Source organism: Labeo rohita, unplaced genomic scaffold (genome assembly GCF_022985175.1).
Source record: "Labeo rohita strain BAU-BD-2019 unplaced genomic scaffold, IGBB_LRoh.1.0 scaffold_164, whole genome shotgun sequence".
Classification (NCBI taxonomy): domain Eukaryota; kingdom Metazoa; phylum Chordata; class Actinopteri; order Cypriniformes; family Cyprinidae; genus Labeo; species Labeo rohita.
In genome coordinates this window covers 122,785-143,325 of record NW_026127824.1, presented here as the reverse complement: position 1 = coordinate 143,325, position 20,541 = coordinate 122,785, and the positions used below count along the sequence as shown (strand labels likewise).

Genomic DNA, 20,541 nt, shown 5'->3' with positions numbered 1-20,541 from the left:
AAGGCTGAACTGTTGAATCCATAGGCTATGTCCAAAGAGCCACAAATGTTATAAGATGTACTCACCCAGTAAAAATCACTTGATCTTTGATTCTGCAAGGACAATGAACAAAGCAACATTAAAAGTAAAGCCATGTTAGCAGAAGATGTTAGCAAAACCAGGAGGAACTGGCAGGGCCTCAGGATCCACGCAGAGGCTAAGGATGTTAGCTGGGCTGCTAGGGCCTAGAGACGCTAGCAGAACCTCAAGATCCAAGTAAAGCCTGGAAAGGCTAACAGGGCCCCAGGATCCAAACAGAGCCTAGAGATGGTAACTGGGCTGCTAGGGCATGAAGCGTAGAGATGGTAGCTGGACTGCTAGGGCCTAGATAGGCTAACAGGGCCTCAGGATCCAAATAAAGCCTGGAGATGTAAACTGGGCTGCTAGGGCCTAGAGCCTAGAGATAGTAACTGGACTGGAACTGGGCTGGAGATGGAAGATGTTTGCTGGGGTGCTAGGGCCTGGATCCTAGAGATGGTAGCTGAACTGCTAGGGCCTGGAGAGGCTGACTGAGCCTCAGGATCCAAGTAGAGCCTGGAGATGGAACTGAGCTGCTGGGGCCTAGAGAGGCTAAGAGGGCCTCAGGATCCACGTAGAGCCTGGAGATGGTAGCTGGGCTGCTAGAACCTGGAGGGCTAGCAGGGCCTGCAGATTCTTGTTGACTATTAGCACCTGGTTAAGCTAGGTGGATTACTGATGTAAACACCTAGTCTTAAATTTAATCACTTTTTTTGCAGCAAGGTAATCCATAATCCAGTAAAAATTATTTCATTTAAAAACCAAAGAGCTCAATCAAAGAATCTGCTAAAAATTAACTCCATATATAAGCATAAAAACAAACAAATGAGTAAAAAAAAGGGACAAACACACATCAGACCATACATGCCGCCATCTTGGATTTTTGTATGTGATATTGTAAACCATGAGTTTCACACTCACGTTGAAGATATTAAACTGCACTTGGGTTCTACATCTGGTTCATCTCAGTGGAGTTTGTTACTCAAATCTGGTGATTCACCTTCATTAGTTGCTAATTTGAGGATGAGATCAATTGTGAAGCAAAGCAATGACGATTAACAAAAAAAATAAAAAAATAAAATAATAATAATAATAATAATAATAATAATAATAATAATAATAATAATTGGGTTTGGAATTATTACACGCCCCATTTACATTTTTAAATGTAAAATGCGGTGGCACCTATTGTATCCGTTGGCAAGTCTATGGCAGCCCATAGAACCGCTCTATGGCAGCCCATAGAACCGCTTGCTTGAAAGTTGTATAATTTTGCACACTGATAGAGGACAGTCCCAACATTAACCATAGCAAGTTTGGAGTCTCTAACTCAAACTCTCTAGCGCCACCACTTGTCCAAACTTTCAAAAGATTTATGCTAATAACGTTTGAACCGTAAGCCACACAACAAAAATTCTTTTTTTCCTCTGATTCCTTGGCTTATGCCGAGTCGAATGGACACCAAAATTCAAAAATCGTAAGGTTTAGTTTTTTTTCTATATTCTCAATTGTTCGTAAAACCTACTTTTTCGAACTCGTCCTAGGCCGTTGCACCGATTGTCACAAAAATTGATCCAGATCATCTTCAGACCATGCTGGCAAAAAGTTATGGAATTCAAGTCGATTCGTCCAGCCGTTCACGAATAACACGCGAAAGAATTCTACGAAAAGCTAGCAAAAATCAATGTGAGGCTATATCTCCGTAACAGTTTGTCATATTGACACCAAACTTGGTGTGTGTTATAACAAGCATGACCTGAGCCTACCTGCAGTGTTTCGGTGCAGTGCCCCCTAGTGGTCAGGAGATACGAAAAATGGCTATTTTTCTTTATAACGTCTGAATGATTTGTCCAAAAATCACAAAACTGGTCTCTTTAGATTCGGTGTGTCATACCGAGTCGAACCATATCCAATTTTCCCATGTCAGCCATTTTGGGTGTCGGCCATTTTGAATTTAGCTTTAAAATGCTGTATCTTGAGAACGGATTAGCGTATCGTTTCGACATTAATTACAAAAATGTTCGGCACCATGCCCTGAATGTACATAAAAATTTTGGGGCCAGCGCCACCTTGTGGTCAAAAGTTATAACGAAATTTCAAAAAATGCTAATAACTTTTGCGTACATTAGCCTATTGAAATGAAACTGATTTTGATAGATTCCTTCGGTCATGCTGAGAACACCGATACCAATTTTGCCAATTTTGGCTGAACTTCCTGTCCGCCATTTTGATTCATGTTGAAAACCTACTTTTTCGAACTCCTCCTAGACCGTTAGTCCAATTTTCACCAAATTTGACTCAGATCATCTTCAGACCATGCTGACAAAAAGTTATGGATTTTGTGTCGATACACGAAACCGTTTTCGTTTAGCGCATCAACGAATTTACTGGAAAGATGCCAAATTGCATCCGAGTCTGTATCTCTGCAAAGCTTTGACATATTGACACCAAATTTTATATGTGCTATTGTCACCACACTCTGACCAAGCCACATCAATTTGGTAACAGTGCCACCTATGGGTCAGAAGTAATACGCCATTCACTAAACATTAATAATGAAATTTACAAAAATGCTAATAACTTCTGTTTACATTAGCCTATTGGAATGAAACTGATGCCAATAGATTCCTTGGGTCAAGTCGAGAACATTGATACCCATTATGCCGAAATTGGCCAAACTTCCTGTCCGCCATTTTGATTAATGTACAAAACCTACTTTTTCGAACTCCTCCCAGACTGTTAGTCCGATCTTCACCAAATTTGACTCAGATCATCTTCAGACTATGCTGGCAAAAAGTTATGAATTTCGTGTCGATATACGAAACCGTTTTCGTTTAGCGCATCAACAAATTTGCTGGAAAGATGCCAAACTACATCTGAGGCTGTATCTCTGCAAAGCTTTGACATATTGACACCAAATTTTATATGTGCTATTGTCACCACACACTGACCACGCCACATCAATTTGGTAACAGCACCACCTAAAAAGTAATACACCATTCATTAAACATTAATAATGAAATTTTCAAAAATGCTAATAACTTGTGATTGCATTAGCCTACTGTAATAAAACTGGTCTCAAAATATTCCTTGGGTCATGCCGACAACATACATACCAATTATACCATACTTGGCCGAACTTTCTTTCCATTTTTTTTGATTAATGTACAAAACCTACTTGTTCGTACTCCTCCTAGACCGTCGATCAGATTTTCACCAAAATTGAGTCAGATCATCTTCGGACTGTCCTGACTCAAAGTTATGGATTTCGTGTCGATAGAGTAAACCATTTTCGTACAGCGCCACTACAGATTTTAGGCTTGATGCCAAAATGATTCTGAGGCTGTATCTCTGTAAAGCTTTGGCATAATGACACCAAAATTTGTGTGTGTCATTGTCACCTCACACAGAACGCATCACATCAATTTGAAAACAGCACCACCTATTGGTCAAAAGTGATAAGCCATTAAATTATATTATTGGTTGTATTTATGATTTTTCAGCCATTTCAACTGATATCATCCTAAAATGACTTTAGTTACTCATTGTTACAGTCGGTCTGTTGCTCCTTGCCATGCTTAGCTCCTCATTCTGCCTCTGTTGTGCTTGGCCCCGCAATTGCTGCTTGCAGCTATATTTATTATTCTTCTTCTTCTTCCGCTCTGGAAGTCTATGGCAGCCCATAGAACCGATTGAACCGATTGAAAAGTTGTGAAATTTGGCACACTGATAGAGGACAGTCCCATCATTGACCATAGCAAATTTGGAGTCTCTAACTCAAACTCTCTAGCGCCACCACCTGTCCAAAATTTCAATAATTTTATGCTAATAACTTTTGAACCGTAAGGCACAGAATCAAAATTCTTTTTTTCTCTGAATCCTTGGCTCATGCCGAGTCGAATGAAGTCCAAAATTCAAAAATCGTAAGGTTTAGTTTTTTTTTTTTATATAAATTTTTGTTCGTAAAAAACGTACTTTTTCGAACTCGTCCTAGACGGTTTGTCTGATTTTCACCAAAATTGGCTCAGATCATCTTCAGACCATGCTGGCAAAAAGTTATGGAATTCAAGTAAATTAGTCAAACCGTTTTCGAATAACACGCAAATGATTTCTACGAAAAGCACGCAAAAATGCTTGTGAGGCTATATCTCTGCAACGGTTTGGCATATTGAGGTCAAACTTGGTGTATGTTATAACAAGCATGACCTGAGACTACCTGCAGTGTTTCGGAACAGTGCCACCTAGTGGTCAGGAGATATGAAAAATAGTTATTTTTGCTTATAACTTCTGAATAGTTAGGCCAACACTCATGAAACTGGTCTCTTTAGATTCGGTGCATCATGCCGAGTCGAACCATATCTGATTTTCCCATGTCAGCCAATTTGGGTGTCGGCCATATTGAATTTTGTCCAAAAATGCTATATTTTACAAACGCATTGACGTATCGTTACAAAACTCGGTATGTGTCTTCAGCACCATGCCCTGACAGTACTCAAAAAGTTTGGGGGCAGCGCCACCTTGTGGTCAAAAGTTATAAAGAAATTTACAAAAATGCTAATAACTTCTGCTTAGATTAGCCTATTGTTATGAAAGTGATCTCAATAGATTCCTTGGGTCAAGCCGAGAACATTGATATCCATTATGCCGAAATTGGCCAAACTTCCTGTCCGCCATTTTGATTAATGTACAAAACCTACTTTTTCGAACTCCTCCTAGACCGTTAGTCCGATCTTCACCAAATTTGACTGAGATCATCTTCAGACCATGCTGGCAAAAAGTTATGAATTTCATGTCGATACACAAAACCGTTTTCGTTTAGCGCATCAACGAATTTGCTGGAAAGATGCCAAACTACATCTGAGGCTGTATCTCTGCAAAGCCTTGACATATTGACACCAAATTTTATATGTGCTATTGTCACCACACCCTGACCACGCCACATCAATTTGGTAACAGCGCCACCTGCTGGTCAGAAGTAATACACCATTCATTAAACATTAATAATGAAATTTTCAAAAATGCTAATAACTTGTGATTGCATTAGCCTAATGTAATAAAACTGGTCTCAAAATATTCCTTGGGTCATGCCGACAACATACATACCAATTATACCATACTTGGCCGAACTTCCTTTCCGCCATTTTGATTAATGTACAAAACCTACTTGTTCGTACTCCTCCTAGACCGTTGATCGGATTTTCACCAAAATTGAGTCAGATCATCTTCGGACTGTCCTGACTCAAAGTTATGGTTCGTGTCGATAGAGTAAACCGTTTTCGTACAGCGCCACTACAGATTTTAGGCTTGATGCCAAAATGATTCTGAGGCTGTATCTCTGTAAAGCTTTGGCATAATGACACCAAAATTTGTGTGTGTCATTGTCACCTCACACAGAACACATCACATCAATTTGAAAACAGCACCACCTATTGGTCAAAAGTGATAAGCCATTAAATTATATTATTGGTTGTATTTATGATTTTTCAGCCATTTCAACTGATATCATCCTAAAATGACTTTAGTTACTCATTGTTACAGTCGGTCTGTTGCTCCTTGCCATGCTTAGCTCCGTCTTAAGTATCGTGAGAAGTTGGTCATCCTCATATAGGATGTGCTCATTTTCATCAGATGGTCAGTTTGATGGATTTAGAGCAGCTGCAGCAGAAATAATTCTGTTCTCATCAGTCTGCACTCAGTGTTGTTGGTCAGAGAAATGAAAAGGTGTTCATGAAACACCTCTACCTTCTGATGGTCTCCATCACATGCATGAGACACATTTACAGCCTTGAACAAGTGCAAACTTTCAACTTCCTCATTTGTGCATCTTTCATTCACACTTGTCACAGTGTCGTCAGAATCAGCACTGACAGTTTCAGCGTCTCCTTTTGAAGAAACAGGTGTAAGGTCTGCAGGGTCATCCACATCTCTACTAAAAACACTCTCATTTTAACATGAATGCCCCTACATCTGACCCTTTATGTGGCAGAACTTGATTTGTTTTAGCTCAACTCTCCAAAGAGTTTGACACATGCTGGATAGATGCAAGATCTCATAAGACAGTCATTGTATCTCTCTCTAATCAAACACACCTGATTCATTCATCAGTTCATTAATAGAGACTCCAGTGCTAGAAACATTGTTGAGGAGACTCCAGGAACTGGTTTGGGAATCACTGGTCCATGGAAATGTGCAGAAATATAGTATATGTGCTACTGTACATCAGATTCCTTATTCTAGAAACATGATGAGGAACCCTGCTTTATATGAAAACACTAAAATAAATATTTTAATTAAACTGCACCAATTAAAGTAACAGTGAACTCGTAATTGGATTTCAGTAGACATTTAGAGGAAAAAGTTGAGAAATTCAGTTCTAGAAATAGTTAAAGAAAGAAGAGGAACTGTGATCTGAATGTGTGAAAAGTCACAGTCATCCGTCCAAACTGGGTTCAGAGATGATCTCAGATCTGTGTGAGTTGAACCAGTGTGGTCAGACGTGTTCCCACAGCCAGCAGTAACACACTTCTGAAAACACTAGATCACGAACCAAAACACAAAGAGACAAACAACAGCGGTGAGTTGGAATCGTTCTACAATCACGGTGAGTAATGTCTTCTTCTCCTGCTGTTGTTATTTGCACTGCTTGACACATGTACATCTTATCAATCTCTGTCAGCAGTGAGGGATTTACATGTGATAAATGCAGGGAAATAGTTAGTCTGACAGAAAAGGATTCAGAACTAGAGACACACATCCAACTTTAATGGAGGATAATAAGAATGTGACGTAAATTCTGTAAGATTGTTATTCACGTCAGCACTGAGGATGTTTGACTTCGTCAGTCAGAGATCACTAAAAATAATGTTAAAGAGGTGTGTGAACTTGTACGATGTCAGACACTGTAATACTCTCTGGTCTCCTCCCTGCTTACCGTGGTGACGAGATACATAGCAGACTGTCGTCACTAAATGGCTGGATGTCTAAGTGGTGCCCGCAGAATAACATAGGTTTCATAGATAATTGGATGAGTTTTTGTGGCAGACCTGACCTGTTGAAAAGAGGTGGTCTTTATTCCTCCAGGGGTGGTGCTGCTCTTCTCTCTAGAAATATGGCAAATAGTCTTAGAGTTTGGACTTGACTAACTGGGCTAGTAACTGAAAGTATTGTCAAGTATAGTGACCCCTACTCAAAATTGGTGCTCTGCATCAATGACAATACAATATATAGGGTGTGATTTTACGCAAAATTCAACATATTAACATGAAATGAAAACTGCAAATCCATGTTTTGCCACCTGGAGTCCATTTGTTTCTTTGAATTGCAGTGATCTATTTGGTTTTCTTTTCTGTAGCTTTGGCAACCTGTAAAAATATACCTCAAGTTTCTTGTCAAATCTCTTTGTACAGACAATCGCAAAGCTCATTCTGGTTTTAGAGTTGTTTGTGTGTTCTCTCACAGCATTCACACTGAAACCAATGCAGTCACTCAGTCTTTTTCCACTCAATGTGTGGAGCCGCACTCAGCTGACGGTGACGTCATGTTAGTGATGGGAAGTTCAGATCATTTTACCGACTCAGACTTTTGAGTCTCGTTCAGCAAAATGAACAAATCTTTTTTTGTCATTTCATTATTTTCAGCAAAATAATTACGATATAGCGTGAACGCAGCATAATTCCAGTTCAAGAACGATTCGAAGATTCGTTCAAGAACGACCCATCACTACGTCACATGCATACACTCCGGAGATGAGAGAGTCTGTAGTACTTACTATTGGAGAAAGACTAACGATTAACTTGGATCACGTATCCCTTAATAACCAATCACATTACAGCCTTGACATCATTAAATTTCAGTCAGTTGTGTGATACTCAATTACCATTTACAGATACCATAGGAATAAATGGGAAGTGCCATAAAATGGAATCACACCAGTCACTAAAAGTCAGTGAGTTCTCTTATAAAACTTGTTTTTTTAAACTTCAAAAATAAATCCAAAAGTATTGTTTAGTGTAAAACATGTTGAAGATTAGCAGATAAGCTCTCGAACTCATTTCCCATGTACTGCTAGACCGGAAGTGTTAGCATTAACCAGCTTTTTTGGCTAATGGTTGTGGGCTTTGCTTCTAGAGGCTTTGCAATGTGTTTTTTTAGTCCGTGTTAGTGATGGCCGGTTTTGAAACACTGATTCATGAAGCTTCGAAACTTTTATGAATTATACTTTTAGGAAAGTCACGTGATTTCAGCAGATAAAAGGTGTGTTCGAGCTCATGCTCCGCTGCGCAGACCGATCGGCGAGATTAGCCGAAAGCAGTCGGGGAGGAGCAGAAAACGGAGCCGTCAAGTCGGACACGTTGGGGATCTCGTTGCTTCCTCAAACATGGCAGATCACGTGGCGTTTGCCTACTTTATTGCAGATGAACTGGAAGCTATAGAAATCCCTTTTTTGTTGTAAGAAATGCAGCAGAATGAACAACGACGGAAAGTTTATAAACAATATATGTGCATTTGTAAATCATTTCATTTTAAAGTAACTGAACAAATACTGTTTTACAAATCAAGCTTATACTTAATCAACTTATGTTTTGTTTAGTGGTGTTATGTTAGGGTTCTGTAAACAATAAATAATTAGCTGTAATTGCTGTTGGAGAGTAAGCTACTTGTTTTGTGTTTATAGTACAAATACAAATACGTTTTTATATTGCATGTTCAACAGTCGTGTAAACCTTAATTGTTGGAATCTATCCCAGTTCTACAAAAAACACTGAATGACAATACTTTTGAATTACAATACATGTGTATATAAAAAGTACAATAATAAACGTATGCACAAATCCAATATAAAGAATTTAAGGGGAAAAAATGTACTGCAGTCAAAAGATCGTAAACTATTTACGAAATGGCATGCAAATTGATTTGTTATGCAATTATATGGATTGAAGCACGAAACACACGTGATCATCGTCATGTGGTGAATGTGGCCAATCATGAGAAGCTGTGACGTCATCACAGCCTGGTGCAGTCGCTCCTGAAATGCTGTGCTGGCTGAGTAAGCCGGCTGTTCTCGAGACGCTCTCGCGTTACTTTGATGCCACACGTGAACGTCACGTGGTGTCGGCGCCGGTTCAAGTCGGACAAAATTTCTAACCGGCATGCACTACTTCAAGTCAGCCCCCGATCGGTCTTAAATTGAGATTTATACATCACTTTGATTTATACATCAAAGTTGCATAAATAAGCTTTACACTGATGTATGGTTTGTTAGTATAATATTTGACTGAGATACAACTATTTGAATATATGGTGCAAAAAAAAAAAAATCTAAATATTGTGAAAATCACATTTAAAGTTTCACATTAAATCACATTAAGTTCTCAATAATGCATATTACTAATCAAAAAATATGTTTTAATATATTTACAGCAGGAATTTTACTAAATATCTTCATGGAACATGATCTTTACTTAATTTCCTAATGATTTTTGGCATAAAATAAAAATCAATCATTTTGACCCATACAATGTATTTTTGGCTATTGTTACAAATATACCCGTGCTACTTATGACTGTTTTTTTTTTAGCAGGGTCACATATACAGGTGCTAGTCATATAATTAGAATATCTTGAAAAAGTTGATTTATTTCACTAATTCCATTCAAGAAGTGAAACTTGTATAATGTATACATTCATTTCACACAGACTGATATATTTCAAGTGTTTATTTCTTTTAATTTTGATGATTATAACTGACAAATAATGAAAACCCCAAATTCAGTATCTCAAAAAATTTAAATATTACTTAAGACCAATACAAAGAAAGGATTTTTAGAAATCTTGGCCAACTGAAAAGTATGAATATGAAAAGTATGAGCATGTACAGCACTCAAGACTTAGTTGGGGCTCCTTTTACCTGAATTACTGCAGCAATGCGGCGTGGCATGGAGTCGATCAGTCTGTGGCACTGCTCAGGTGTTATGAGAGCCCAGGTTGCTCTGATAGTGGCCTTCAGCTCTTCTGCATTGTTGGGTCTGGCATATCACATCTTCCTCTTCACAATACAGGTCAGGCGAGTTTGCTGGCCAATTAAGAACAGGGATACCATGGTCCTTAAACCAGGTACTGGTAGCTTTGGCACTGTGTGCAGGTGCCAAGTCCTGTTAGGAAATGAAATCTGCATCTCCATAAAGTTGGTCAGCAGCAGGAAGCATGAAGTGCCCTAAAACGTCCTGGTATACAGCTGTGTTTACCTTGGACCTCAGAAAACACAGTGGACAAACACCAGCAGATGACATGGCACCCCAAACCATCACTGACTGTGGAAACTTTACACTGGACCTCAAGGACTTCTGTCCCTTTCCTCTCTTTCCTCCGGGGGACCATGATTTCCAAAGGAAATGCAAAATTTACTTTCACCAGAGAACATAACTTTAGACCACTCAGCAGCAGTCCAGTCCTTTTTGTCTTTAGCCCAGGCGAGAAGCTTCTGATGCCATCTGTTGTTCAAGAGTGGCTTGACACAAGGAATGCGACAGCTGAAACCCATGTCTTGCAGACGTCTAGGTGTAGTGGTTCTTGAAGCACTGACTCCAGCTGCAGTCCACTCTTTGTGAATCTCCCCCACATTTTTGAATGGGTTTTGTTTCACAATTCTCTCCAGGGTGCAGTTATCCCTATTGCTTGTACACTTTTTTTCTACCACATCTTTTTCTTCCCTTCGCTTCTCTATTAATGTGCTTGGACACAGAGCTCTGTGAACAGCCAGCTTTTTGCAATGACCTTTTGTGTCTTGCCCTCCTTGTGCAAGGTGTCAATGGTCATCTTTTGGAAAACTGTCAAATCAGCAGTCTTCCCCATGATTGTGTCGCCTACAGAACTAGACTGAGAGACCATTTAAAGGCCTTTGCAGGTGTTTTGAGTTCATTAGCTGATTAGAGTGTGGCACCAGGTGTCTTCAATACTGAACCTTTTCACAATATTATAATTATCTGAGATACTGAATTTGGGGTTTTCATTAGTTGTCAGTTATAATCATCAAAATTAAAAGAAATAAACACTTGAAATATATCAGTCTGTGTGGAATGAATGTATGCATTATACAGGTTTCACTTTTTGAATGGAATTAGTGAAATAAATCAACTTTTTGAAGATATTCTAATTATATGACCAGCAGCTGTATAACGTTTTTGTCTTCATTGTGTGCTCTTTAACACAGCATAGCTGTGACACTTATAGATTGACTGTGTAGGTCGAGAAGCAATTAGGTTCAAACCTGTGAAGAACTGCTTTTAAAGTCTTGGAATGTGTCTTTGAATGTTTATCTGTGACATCTGCTTGTGCAAAACTTGGTTTGGGATGATTTTACCAAGTAGGACACATTTTTGGAACTTATTTGAACATTTAGGGAGGACATTTTTAAATTTATCTTTACAATATGTTGAGTGTTGTTGATGTATAACTCACTTAAGGCTTAGTGTGGCCCAGATAATGTATGTTTATGGTTTATTTGGTTCATAATTAGCTAAAATGTGGCTGTGCAGTGGCCTGTTTATGGACCACTGCCAAAATGTCACTATTTAATGCAGCATGTGGACCACATGAGGAATGTGAGGAAGACCAGTGTTAGTATAAAAATGAACTGTTTATTTTCCTCCTCTTGACCTATAGTTTCTTCCTCATGTTTGATTGTTCATTTGATTCATCTGTGTTTCATTAATTCTCTCATTTATTTCTCTACTTAAGCTTTGTTCTGTTTGGTTTTGTCTGGTGTTGTTGTATGTTTTTGTGTCTCTATGTCATGTACTACAGTACCTGTGCTCCTGTTTGCTTTGTATTTTCCTCTTTTGGATTTTCATTAAAGACTGTTATTTGAGTTTATTCCTACGACTCCTCACGCAGTGGCAGGTGTGACAGTATATTTGTGGTGAAATGTATTTTCTATCATTATACAAGCTAGGTCAAGATAAATGTTTTCATTATTATCGGATCTACCAGTTTTTGTAATTGTAAATTAATTATTAAACCGCAAACACAAACTACATTTTAATAGCAGCATTTCCAGCACTCAGTGTCTGAATTCACTCACTCAGTTTGATTTAACTGGACTATATTAGTGGACTAATGTAGGGAACATGAATGAGGGTATTGCGAATGATTTCACATACAGTATTTTACTAGGGACTGTCTGTGTATATTATCAATGACAATAACAAATTCGACAATTTTTTCCTCATCTGTATCTGTCCTGCAATGATTTTCATGAAGCTTATCTGCAGGCCAAACAACTGCACACAGAGATAAAGATTCTCTAAAATATGCCAATGAAAGTGTAATTCTGGATTTCTCCATAACTAAAACCAGTGTGGTCAAAGTAACACACACTTTTTTCCTCTCTCAACCCTAATGGTTATCTTTTGTTATCTTTGTGTTCTGGGAACCAAAACCCCAACATCTCCCTGATGAAAAATGGCTGCCCACTGCTCTGCGTGTGTGTGTGTGTGTGTGTGTGTGTGTTCACTATTCACTGCTGTGTGTGATTGGTTAAATGCAGAGCACAAGTTCCCAGTATCATCACTAAACTTGGCCACACATCACAAACACTTTACAGTATTTTGGGGGTGTTGATCTCACAGTTTGGAAACATGTTATTTCTGACTGTGAGAACTCAGTTTGTTTGACCGCACTGGTTACTAAAAAAGAGGAACTGACATCTTAACTCACACAAAACTGATGATCTCTGAACCCAGTTTGGACTGATGGGTGTGAATTCTCACACATTCGGGCGGCGTTCACACGATACCATTTTCAACTTAAAAAAAAAAAAAAAAAAATCAACTGCTGGCCTGACAAACATAATACAGCACATTTAATCATTTTTAGTCGTGGATCTGTGTGAACGGAGGTTGTTATGACAAAGTTGTTGTCTGTGCACAAATCTTGGCATCACTGAATCATTATTTTCCTGTTTATATCTGTAATGTACTAAATAAATAAAGTGTGACTTGACCTTTGTTAGTTTGTGTGTTGTATTCATACTCTTATGAATAAAGAGTATGAATACAACAACGTAAAGTTTTGTCTGGTTTTAATTGATCATGGTGGCTGTGGACCAAACACTTTGTGTGTCATTACATGTTTCCTGTAGTATTTCCAGAGCTGTGATCTCACTGTTGAGGTTTGGAAACATGTTACTGTGATCATCTCTGAACCCACATTAGACTGATGGTGTGAATCTGGACACTCATGCTGCTCTTTATGAGACTGTCTGTCTGAACACAGGAAAGAAAGACTGACAGAAAGAGAAAATGACTGATAAGTGACTTGTAATTATTTTAGTTCTTCTGAATGTCATTAGAAATGACTAATGCTGACATTGTTAAATTTTGCTGTATTTGGCTGACCAGTGGTTTGGATGGCTCGCCATATGTATTAGATTATTTTAATACATAAAATAAGTAAGCTTGACTAAAGTTTTAAAAATTCTGTAAAAAGGCTGAACTTAGGCCACTGTTAACTGAAGAGAGTTTAATGACACACAGCAGCTCACTTAAAGTAAAAAGAGGAGATGTCATTTCACACCCGTCAGTCTGATCTGGGTTCAGAGATGATCTCTGCTCTACTGCAGTTAAACTGAGTCTCACATGTTTCCAAACCTCAACAGTGAGATCACAGCTCTGAAACACTGCTTAAGGAATAATTGATGACAGACATGTTTCACTGTTTGTTTTTCTGTAGCTGTTGGTAATCTATGAAAAGATAGATCTAGTTTCTTGTGTATTTGTGCAGTCAGTCACACAACAGCTCTTTCCTCTTTTAAACATGTTTCTAGTGATTTCACAGCATTCAAGCTGAACTCTAATGATGTCACTCAGTATTTCTGTCACTCAGTGAGTGAAACCGCAGTGACTCCGCCCACTGTGACATCATGTGCTTCTGTTCACACTCGACTGACAAACATTCACAAACATTCAGCAGCACTTTGATCTGCTTTAGGCTCGATCTGTCGATCTTTATCTATCTACCTGTCTATCTATCTGAAATTCTGCCATTGTTAACAGAAAAGATGTAGTTTAATGTCATTCAGCAGCTCATTAAACGAAAAGCGGAAGCATATATTTTATTTGATTAACATAAAAGTTTATGTAACATAAACCATGGTCCATAGAAGATAATCTGATATCTCAGATATCATAATCTAAATAATCTAAATATCTCAGTATTTATTTTTTATTTTAATTGTAGGGTCATATAACTGCATTCTATAGGCTCCATCACACAGTGAGTTTTTCTCCTGCATCATGTTCATCACCAATCAACTGTATGAATATATAAGATGACCTATACAGGTTAAATGTGTTCATCATTTTCATAACTAACTTATTAAATTAATGTGTTAATTTGACATCACTAGTTAAATCATGCAACCAACTAACAGATGACTCTTTGTTTTTTAAAGGTCTTATAGAATTAAAATAAAATGTAATACAATCCAAATTAATGTTAGTAACTACTTTGTTTGGTTAATTGAGTTAAAACTAGGTTTAATTTATGTTTCTTAAACAGGCTGAAGTAATGTCATTGTTAGCAGCTCATTTGAAGAGAAAAGAGGAAGTGTCATTTCACAAACCTTCAGTTTATTCTGGGTTCAGAGATGATCTCTGCTCTACTGCGGTTAAACTCAACAGTGAGATCACTGCTCTGAAACACGACAACTGCTATAATTAATATGATATTGTAGTTTCAAAAGTGTAGAATGACAAATTAACCATTTCAGCATTATAAGAAACCTTTGACTTTGAAATAGATGCAAAAGATCACTGTAAAACTTCATAAAGACAGAGTTTGTTTGACTAAATGGTGATTTCATAATCGCTATTATCATAAACATTTGCAGAAATACAACAAACTACTTATATTCCTTGTGATTTAATTTTCTTTTTTGTGTAAATGCACTTTTGAAAACAGCAATCATGAGTGTCGTGGTTCAGGTGAGATTCAGAGCAAATATCAGCAGTAACAGTGTGAAGATCAGTCAGAATATGATGCTGATTCAACACTCGTCCATCATGCAGTGATATAGTGTCAGTCAAATAAACACTCAGCCAATCAGATCAGAGGAAGTGAACAAACACAGGAAGAGCTGATAGTATTTAAAGAAAGAGTTGTGAGCATATAATGAAGAGGAAGACTGACAGAAAGAGAAAATGGCTGATAAGTGTCATTTGTGTCTGCTGGGACTGATCATTCTCTCTTCACTTCTCACAGGTAAACAAATCTCTGTTTTCTCTACAAGACATTTAGTTTAATTAGTCTGGGAAAGAGTTCATTTCAACATGATCAGTTTATTCTTGTGTTACATAAAGAACATACTGGATTATTACTGATGCACTAAAACTAGACAGATTCACACTCAAACATCTGATGCTGAATTATTTTCATATTAAGAGTGTGTTTGTGATTTCAACAGCTCTCTGATAAAGAAAAAAACAGTTTATTTTGTTTTGAATCTTGTCATTTTTATGCTGGTATGTTTTTATTTATTTATTTATTTTTATTTATTTATTTATTTATTTATTTCATTAAAGGTGCATTGTGTAATATTTAGGACAATTTATTGGCAGAAATACAATATAACATACAAAACTATGTTTTCAGAGGTGTGTAAAGACCTTACATTATAAGTCAGGGGCCGCTAGTAATGTTTATGGCATTGAAACTGATTTCGTGATCGCATTTCACTTTCACTTTTCATCATGATGTTTCACTGTAGACGTCGCCCAACACTACTAACTGTCATACAAAAAATCTGACTAAAGTCAGCGAATAAACCTGAGACAATGATCAATGAGTAACAATAATATTCGCAATAACATATTGGTTTACTGAATAATTAAGTAAATATAATTCTTTGACTTACCTTTGTACAGAAACCTCATCGCTTGATTGGCTACTGTCAGGTGTAACAGACGACGACATTTTTGTCCTGTGTCAGATTCCGTAGCTTCTGTATGTGTTTCGAAAGGGCGGGGTGAGCGGGGGACTGAGCCGTTAAAAATTACACACTGTACCTTTAAAATATCAAACATACTTGTGTTTCAGGAACCAGTGGAGTGAATGATGATCATGTGTTCATCAGTTCTGGTGAAAATGTCCATCTGCCCTGTAATAATCATCTTCATGACTGCAAATCAACTGTATGGAACTATAATAACAGATTCAGACATTCAGCAACAGTTGAACTGATTGGTTTAGGGATAAAGAAGAAAGACATTGAGAGACATGAGAGACTGAGTCTGGGGCAGGGCCGGCGCCACGGGGGGGCATGAGGGGGCGTCGCCCCCTCACCCGCACTATCCCGCCCCCTCAGAGCACCATTAATGTTAAAGTGGATTTTAATGATAAAATGTACTATTTAGAAATCACATTTGAGAAGTGTTTTGTCGTCCTATATTGAATAATAAGCTAAAATAGCAATATTTAATTAAGGAGAGTCTGATAGGCAAGGTTGAATTTTGATTGGTCGTTTGATTAAGCGTGCTCACCCAACCTAACATCATGTAAAATTTCTTGCATTACGGAAAGCAAACTCGAAGGCTAGGCTACGAACATTAAATAATTTCAAGGTTGAATATTGCATGAACTGATTTCATCATGGACATTCGAAAATGGATTAAAAAGAAAGAACCTGCAGCTACTACTATTATCTCTGACTCTGAGCTTCTAAGCAGTGTGGAGGTGGACAGTGACAGTGTAGGCCCGCTTACGCCACTGACAAACACTCAGCCCGCCAAAAGCAAGGACTCACCGTCACCGTCAAGTGTGCCAGAGGACCTCGGTAAAGACAAGCCAGTCCAGGTTCGTCTCAAGCAGTTTCCAAAAAAACAACAACATAAAAATGACTGTAAGCGGTCATTTTCACTGAACTGGTACAATGAGAGAGAATGGCTAGAATATTCAGAGCAAGCAGATTCGGCATTTTGTTTCCCTTGTCGGAAATTTGGTGGGAGTGACTCTGTGTTTACAAGTACTGGTTTTAACAACTGGAAGCACGCGACAGATAAAGCGAAGGGATTTCACAGACATGCTAACAGTAAAGAGCATCTGGCATGCATGGCTATTTGGAAAGAGCAACAATTGCGATTTTCCACAGGAAAGGAGATTTCAACCCTAGTTAATTCAGATCAGCTTTCTCGAAATCACCTCTATGTGTCTGCAATTATTGACATTATCGAATTCCTGGTTTCAAACGAACTGCCATTGAGGGGTGCAGTTGATTCCGTTGAAGACAGAGGCCAGGCGGGCAGCGGACTGTTCCTGTCACTATTTGATTACACACTAAGAAAAAACAAAGAGCTAGCCCAGGCCTTCAGTACAATTCCAAAAAATGCGACATACACATCACACGATGTTCAAAATGATTTAATTGAACTGATGAGTACAATCGTGACAGAGCACATTGTGAAAGATGTTGGGGAGTCATGGTTTACAGTTAAAGTGGACGGAACAAAGGACCCAACGGGCAGTGAGAATGTCTCAATTGTTCTTCGATATGTAGACCAGAACTGCTCCGTGAAAGAGAGACTGTTGTCAATGTTGACCACAGACAAGTGTGATGCCCTGTCACTCAGTAACATGGTGCTTGAAGAGCTGGCAGACGTTGGTCTCGATACAGGTAAAATACTAAGTCAGTGTTATGACGGGGCCAGTGTAATGTCTGGAAGTGAAGGAGGCATGCAGAAACTTATTCAAAACAAGTTAAACAGAGAAGTGCCCTACATCCATTGTTTTAATCATCAGTTACATTTGGTCATAGTACATGCTATTTCATCCGAGAGCGCGGTAGCAGATTTTTTTGACGTTTGCAATGCGCTTTACAAATTTCTGAGAAAGCCCACTGTAGCTGCACAGTATAAGGGACAGAAGCTTAAACGGCTGCTGGATCAACGATGGACAGGACACCTTGATACGGTGTCTGTGGTGCTGAAATCGCACGACACACTTGTCGAGTTTCTGAATGAAATAGCGACCACAAGAAAAGGTGCTGATATAAAACTTGAAGCTGTTGGACTTCACAAAGCCATCACAGAACCAGCTTTTAAATTTCTTTCCTGTGTGATGTACAAAGTTTTGGGCCTGATGGATCCACCGAATAGAATGCTGCAAGCTGAACAAACCGATCTAATGACGGCAGTTCAGCTCATTCGCAGCGCTTCTTCATGCATTGAAAGTCTACAATCGGATGCAGAGTTTGCGAAACTGTGGGCTGAAAGCATAAAAAGTTCAGATGATGCGGTTCCTACTGCTCTGAAACGGCAGCGACAGGCCAGCAAGTCTCTGCAGGACTATAATGTAAATGAAAGTGTTGGCCAGCGTGAATCGAACATTGAACAGGAGTGCAAGCGGCTGTTTTTTAACATTATTGACTCTATTCTCGGAGAAATGTCCGTGCGTTTCAGCGAACGTAATAGCCAGTACATGTCAGCTTTGGATGCACTTGACCCTGGAAGTAAGAACTTTTTGGATGCGGGGAAAGTGAAACCACTACTGGATTTAACAAACACCGAAATGGTAGAGTCTCAGTTCACCGTTGCACGCCAGTTTTGGCAAACATTGTGCACAGACCAGGACGAGAAAATGACTTTGGTCGAACTTCTTTCAAATTACTCCAGCGTTTTCCAAGCCATGCCAGTGGTGCTGACTGCCCTAAAACACGCACTAACATTTGGGGCCTCGACTGCTATGTGCGAGAACTCTTTCTCAACGTTGAAGAATGTATTTTCTGAGCACCGACGCAGCATGTTGCATAGACGAAAAGTGCATCTGATCAAGTTGGCATTTGAAAATGACCTTAGTAGAAAGTTCAGAGAAGAATGGAAAGAGTTACTGCTGAGGAGGTTTCACTCATCGAAGAGAAGATTGCAGCTCTACTGAGGCTAAAGGTATGATTAAATATTTTGCTTGTGTTTTAAAGAGTTTGATGATTAGTCACAGTTGTCAGTGCTGTCAGGTTGTTTTAATACTCTGTTAAACAAACATGTAGGGTAGCAGGCATAAATTGCATTTGATGGTGTTGTTGCGTGTCTGCATTCGTGGTAAAACTTCAGTTTTGTGTATATATATATACACACATATAAAGACCGTTCGTTCAGAGCTCTGGACGTTGCTCACTAGCTGCAGATTTTGTGCTTGTAGCAGATATGTTGGTTTATGGCGTGTTAAAACTTAAGCAATGTACCATAGCTATCTGTTTTTTCTTACTTGGGAGTGTTATATTTGCATTATATGATCGCCCCCTCTTTGAATTTCAGACGCCCCCTCTTCAGCGCTCGGCTGGCGCCGGCTCTGGTCAGACTCCAGATATCAGATATCAGCTCCAGGACACTGTATCATCACTGTGAATACAACACTCCTGAATGAAGATGACAACAGAGAGTGGAGATGTGAAGTTACTCACAGAAATCAAGTCAAGACCTCAGTCACATATACTGTCAAGAGTTCAGGTGAGAAAACAATCCCATCAATCAGTTTTAGACCCTTATAATATCTCTGACACTAAGGACTATTAATATTGTTCAAGTAGAACAAACCAAGGTATACAATCTTCTTTCAGTCTGACAGAAGAGAAACTCAAATCAAGTTTAACTGTCCAAGAAGTGCTGCTGTAAATAACAAATTGAAACATTTTATATAATGTGATCATCAAAGTTAAAATATAATCTGAACTAACATTCATCCTTTACAGCTCAAGATAAAACAACAACAGCAGTGATTCCAGTCCACACCACAAAATCAACTACAATGACAGCAGTAACTTCTACACGAGGTACAGACAAAAACAAATAATATATTTTTTTTATGTTGTCAGTTTTACTGAATCCTCTCTTGTCTGTGTTATTTAACAAATGCACATAATCACTTAAGTAAAATTGAAAGAGTTTAAATAAAGTGATGAAAATTAAGTGTTATATTATGCATTTTGAGTAAAGGTAAATCTGTTTGTGTTTAATGTTCAAATGTTGTTTCTGGTGTTTTGAGGAGTTTGTGTTGTTGAAGTTTTGTGGTTTTCATTGTGCTGAAGGGTGGAGCTCGTGGTTTGGTTGTAGATGATGACGATGGTGTTTGTTGTTTAATGCAGTGAACATGGAAGTGCTGATGTTAATGCAATGATAAACAGTGTTTTATTTGTTCACTGCATATGATCTGTTAGCTGCAGATTTGAACTGAAGTCAGTATGATTAGCTGGTTTTGTGATTGTAAACCCAGCTGGCATTCGACCGACCTTAAACGTTTAAATGTGGTTGAAATAATGTCAGTTTATGAAAAAACATTCATTCAACGTCAAAACAACGTTGAATACCAAATGGTTGAAATGGTGTTGTTAACTAACTATGGATTCAACATAGAAATACAAATAAAATTTGAGTTGTACGTCAAATCAACATTATTTTTACAACCATGACCAAAATCCAATGGTTATCCAACACTGACACCT

The 20,541-nt window shown here is 38.4% G+C and overlaps 1 protein-coding gene across 1 annotated transcript in view; it reads left to right on the top strand.

Annotated features, from left to right (window-relative positions):
• Positions 1 to 579: 579 nt before the first annotated feature.
• LOC127158680 (uncharacterized) overlaps positions 580 to 20,541 on the top strand; it is a 138,318-nt gene continuing 118,356 nt past the window's right edge. Inside the window, exons 1-3 of the mRNA XM_051101716.1 lie at positions 580 to 647; positions 6,543 to 6,658; positions 19,358 to 19,549. Coding sequence (XP_050957673.1) covers positions 580 to 647; positions 6,543 to 6,658; positions 19,358 to 19,549 — 376 coding nt within the window. The remainder of the gene's footprint in view (positions 648 to 6,542; positions 6,659 to 19,357; positions 19,550 to 20,541) is intronic.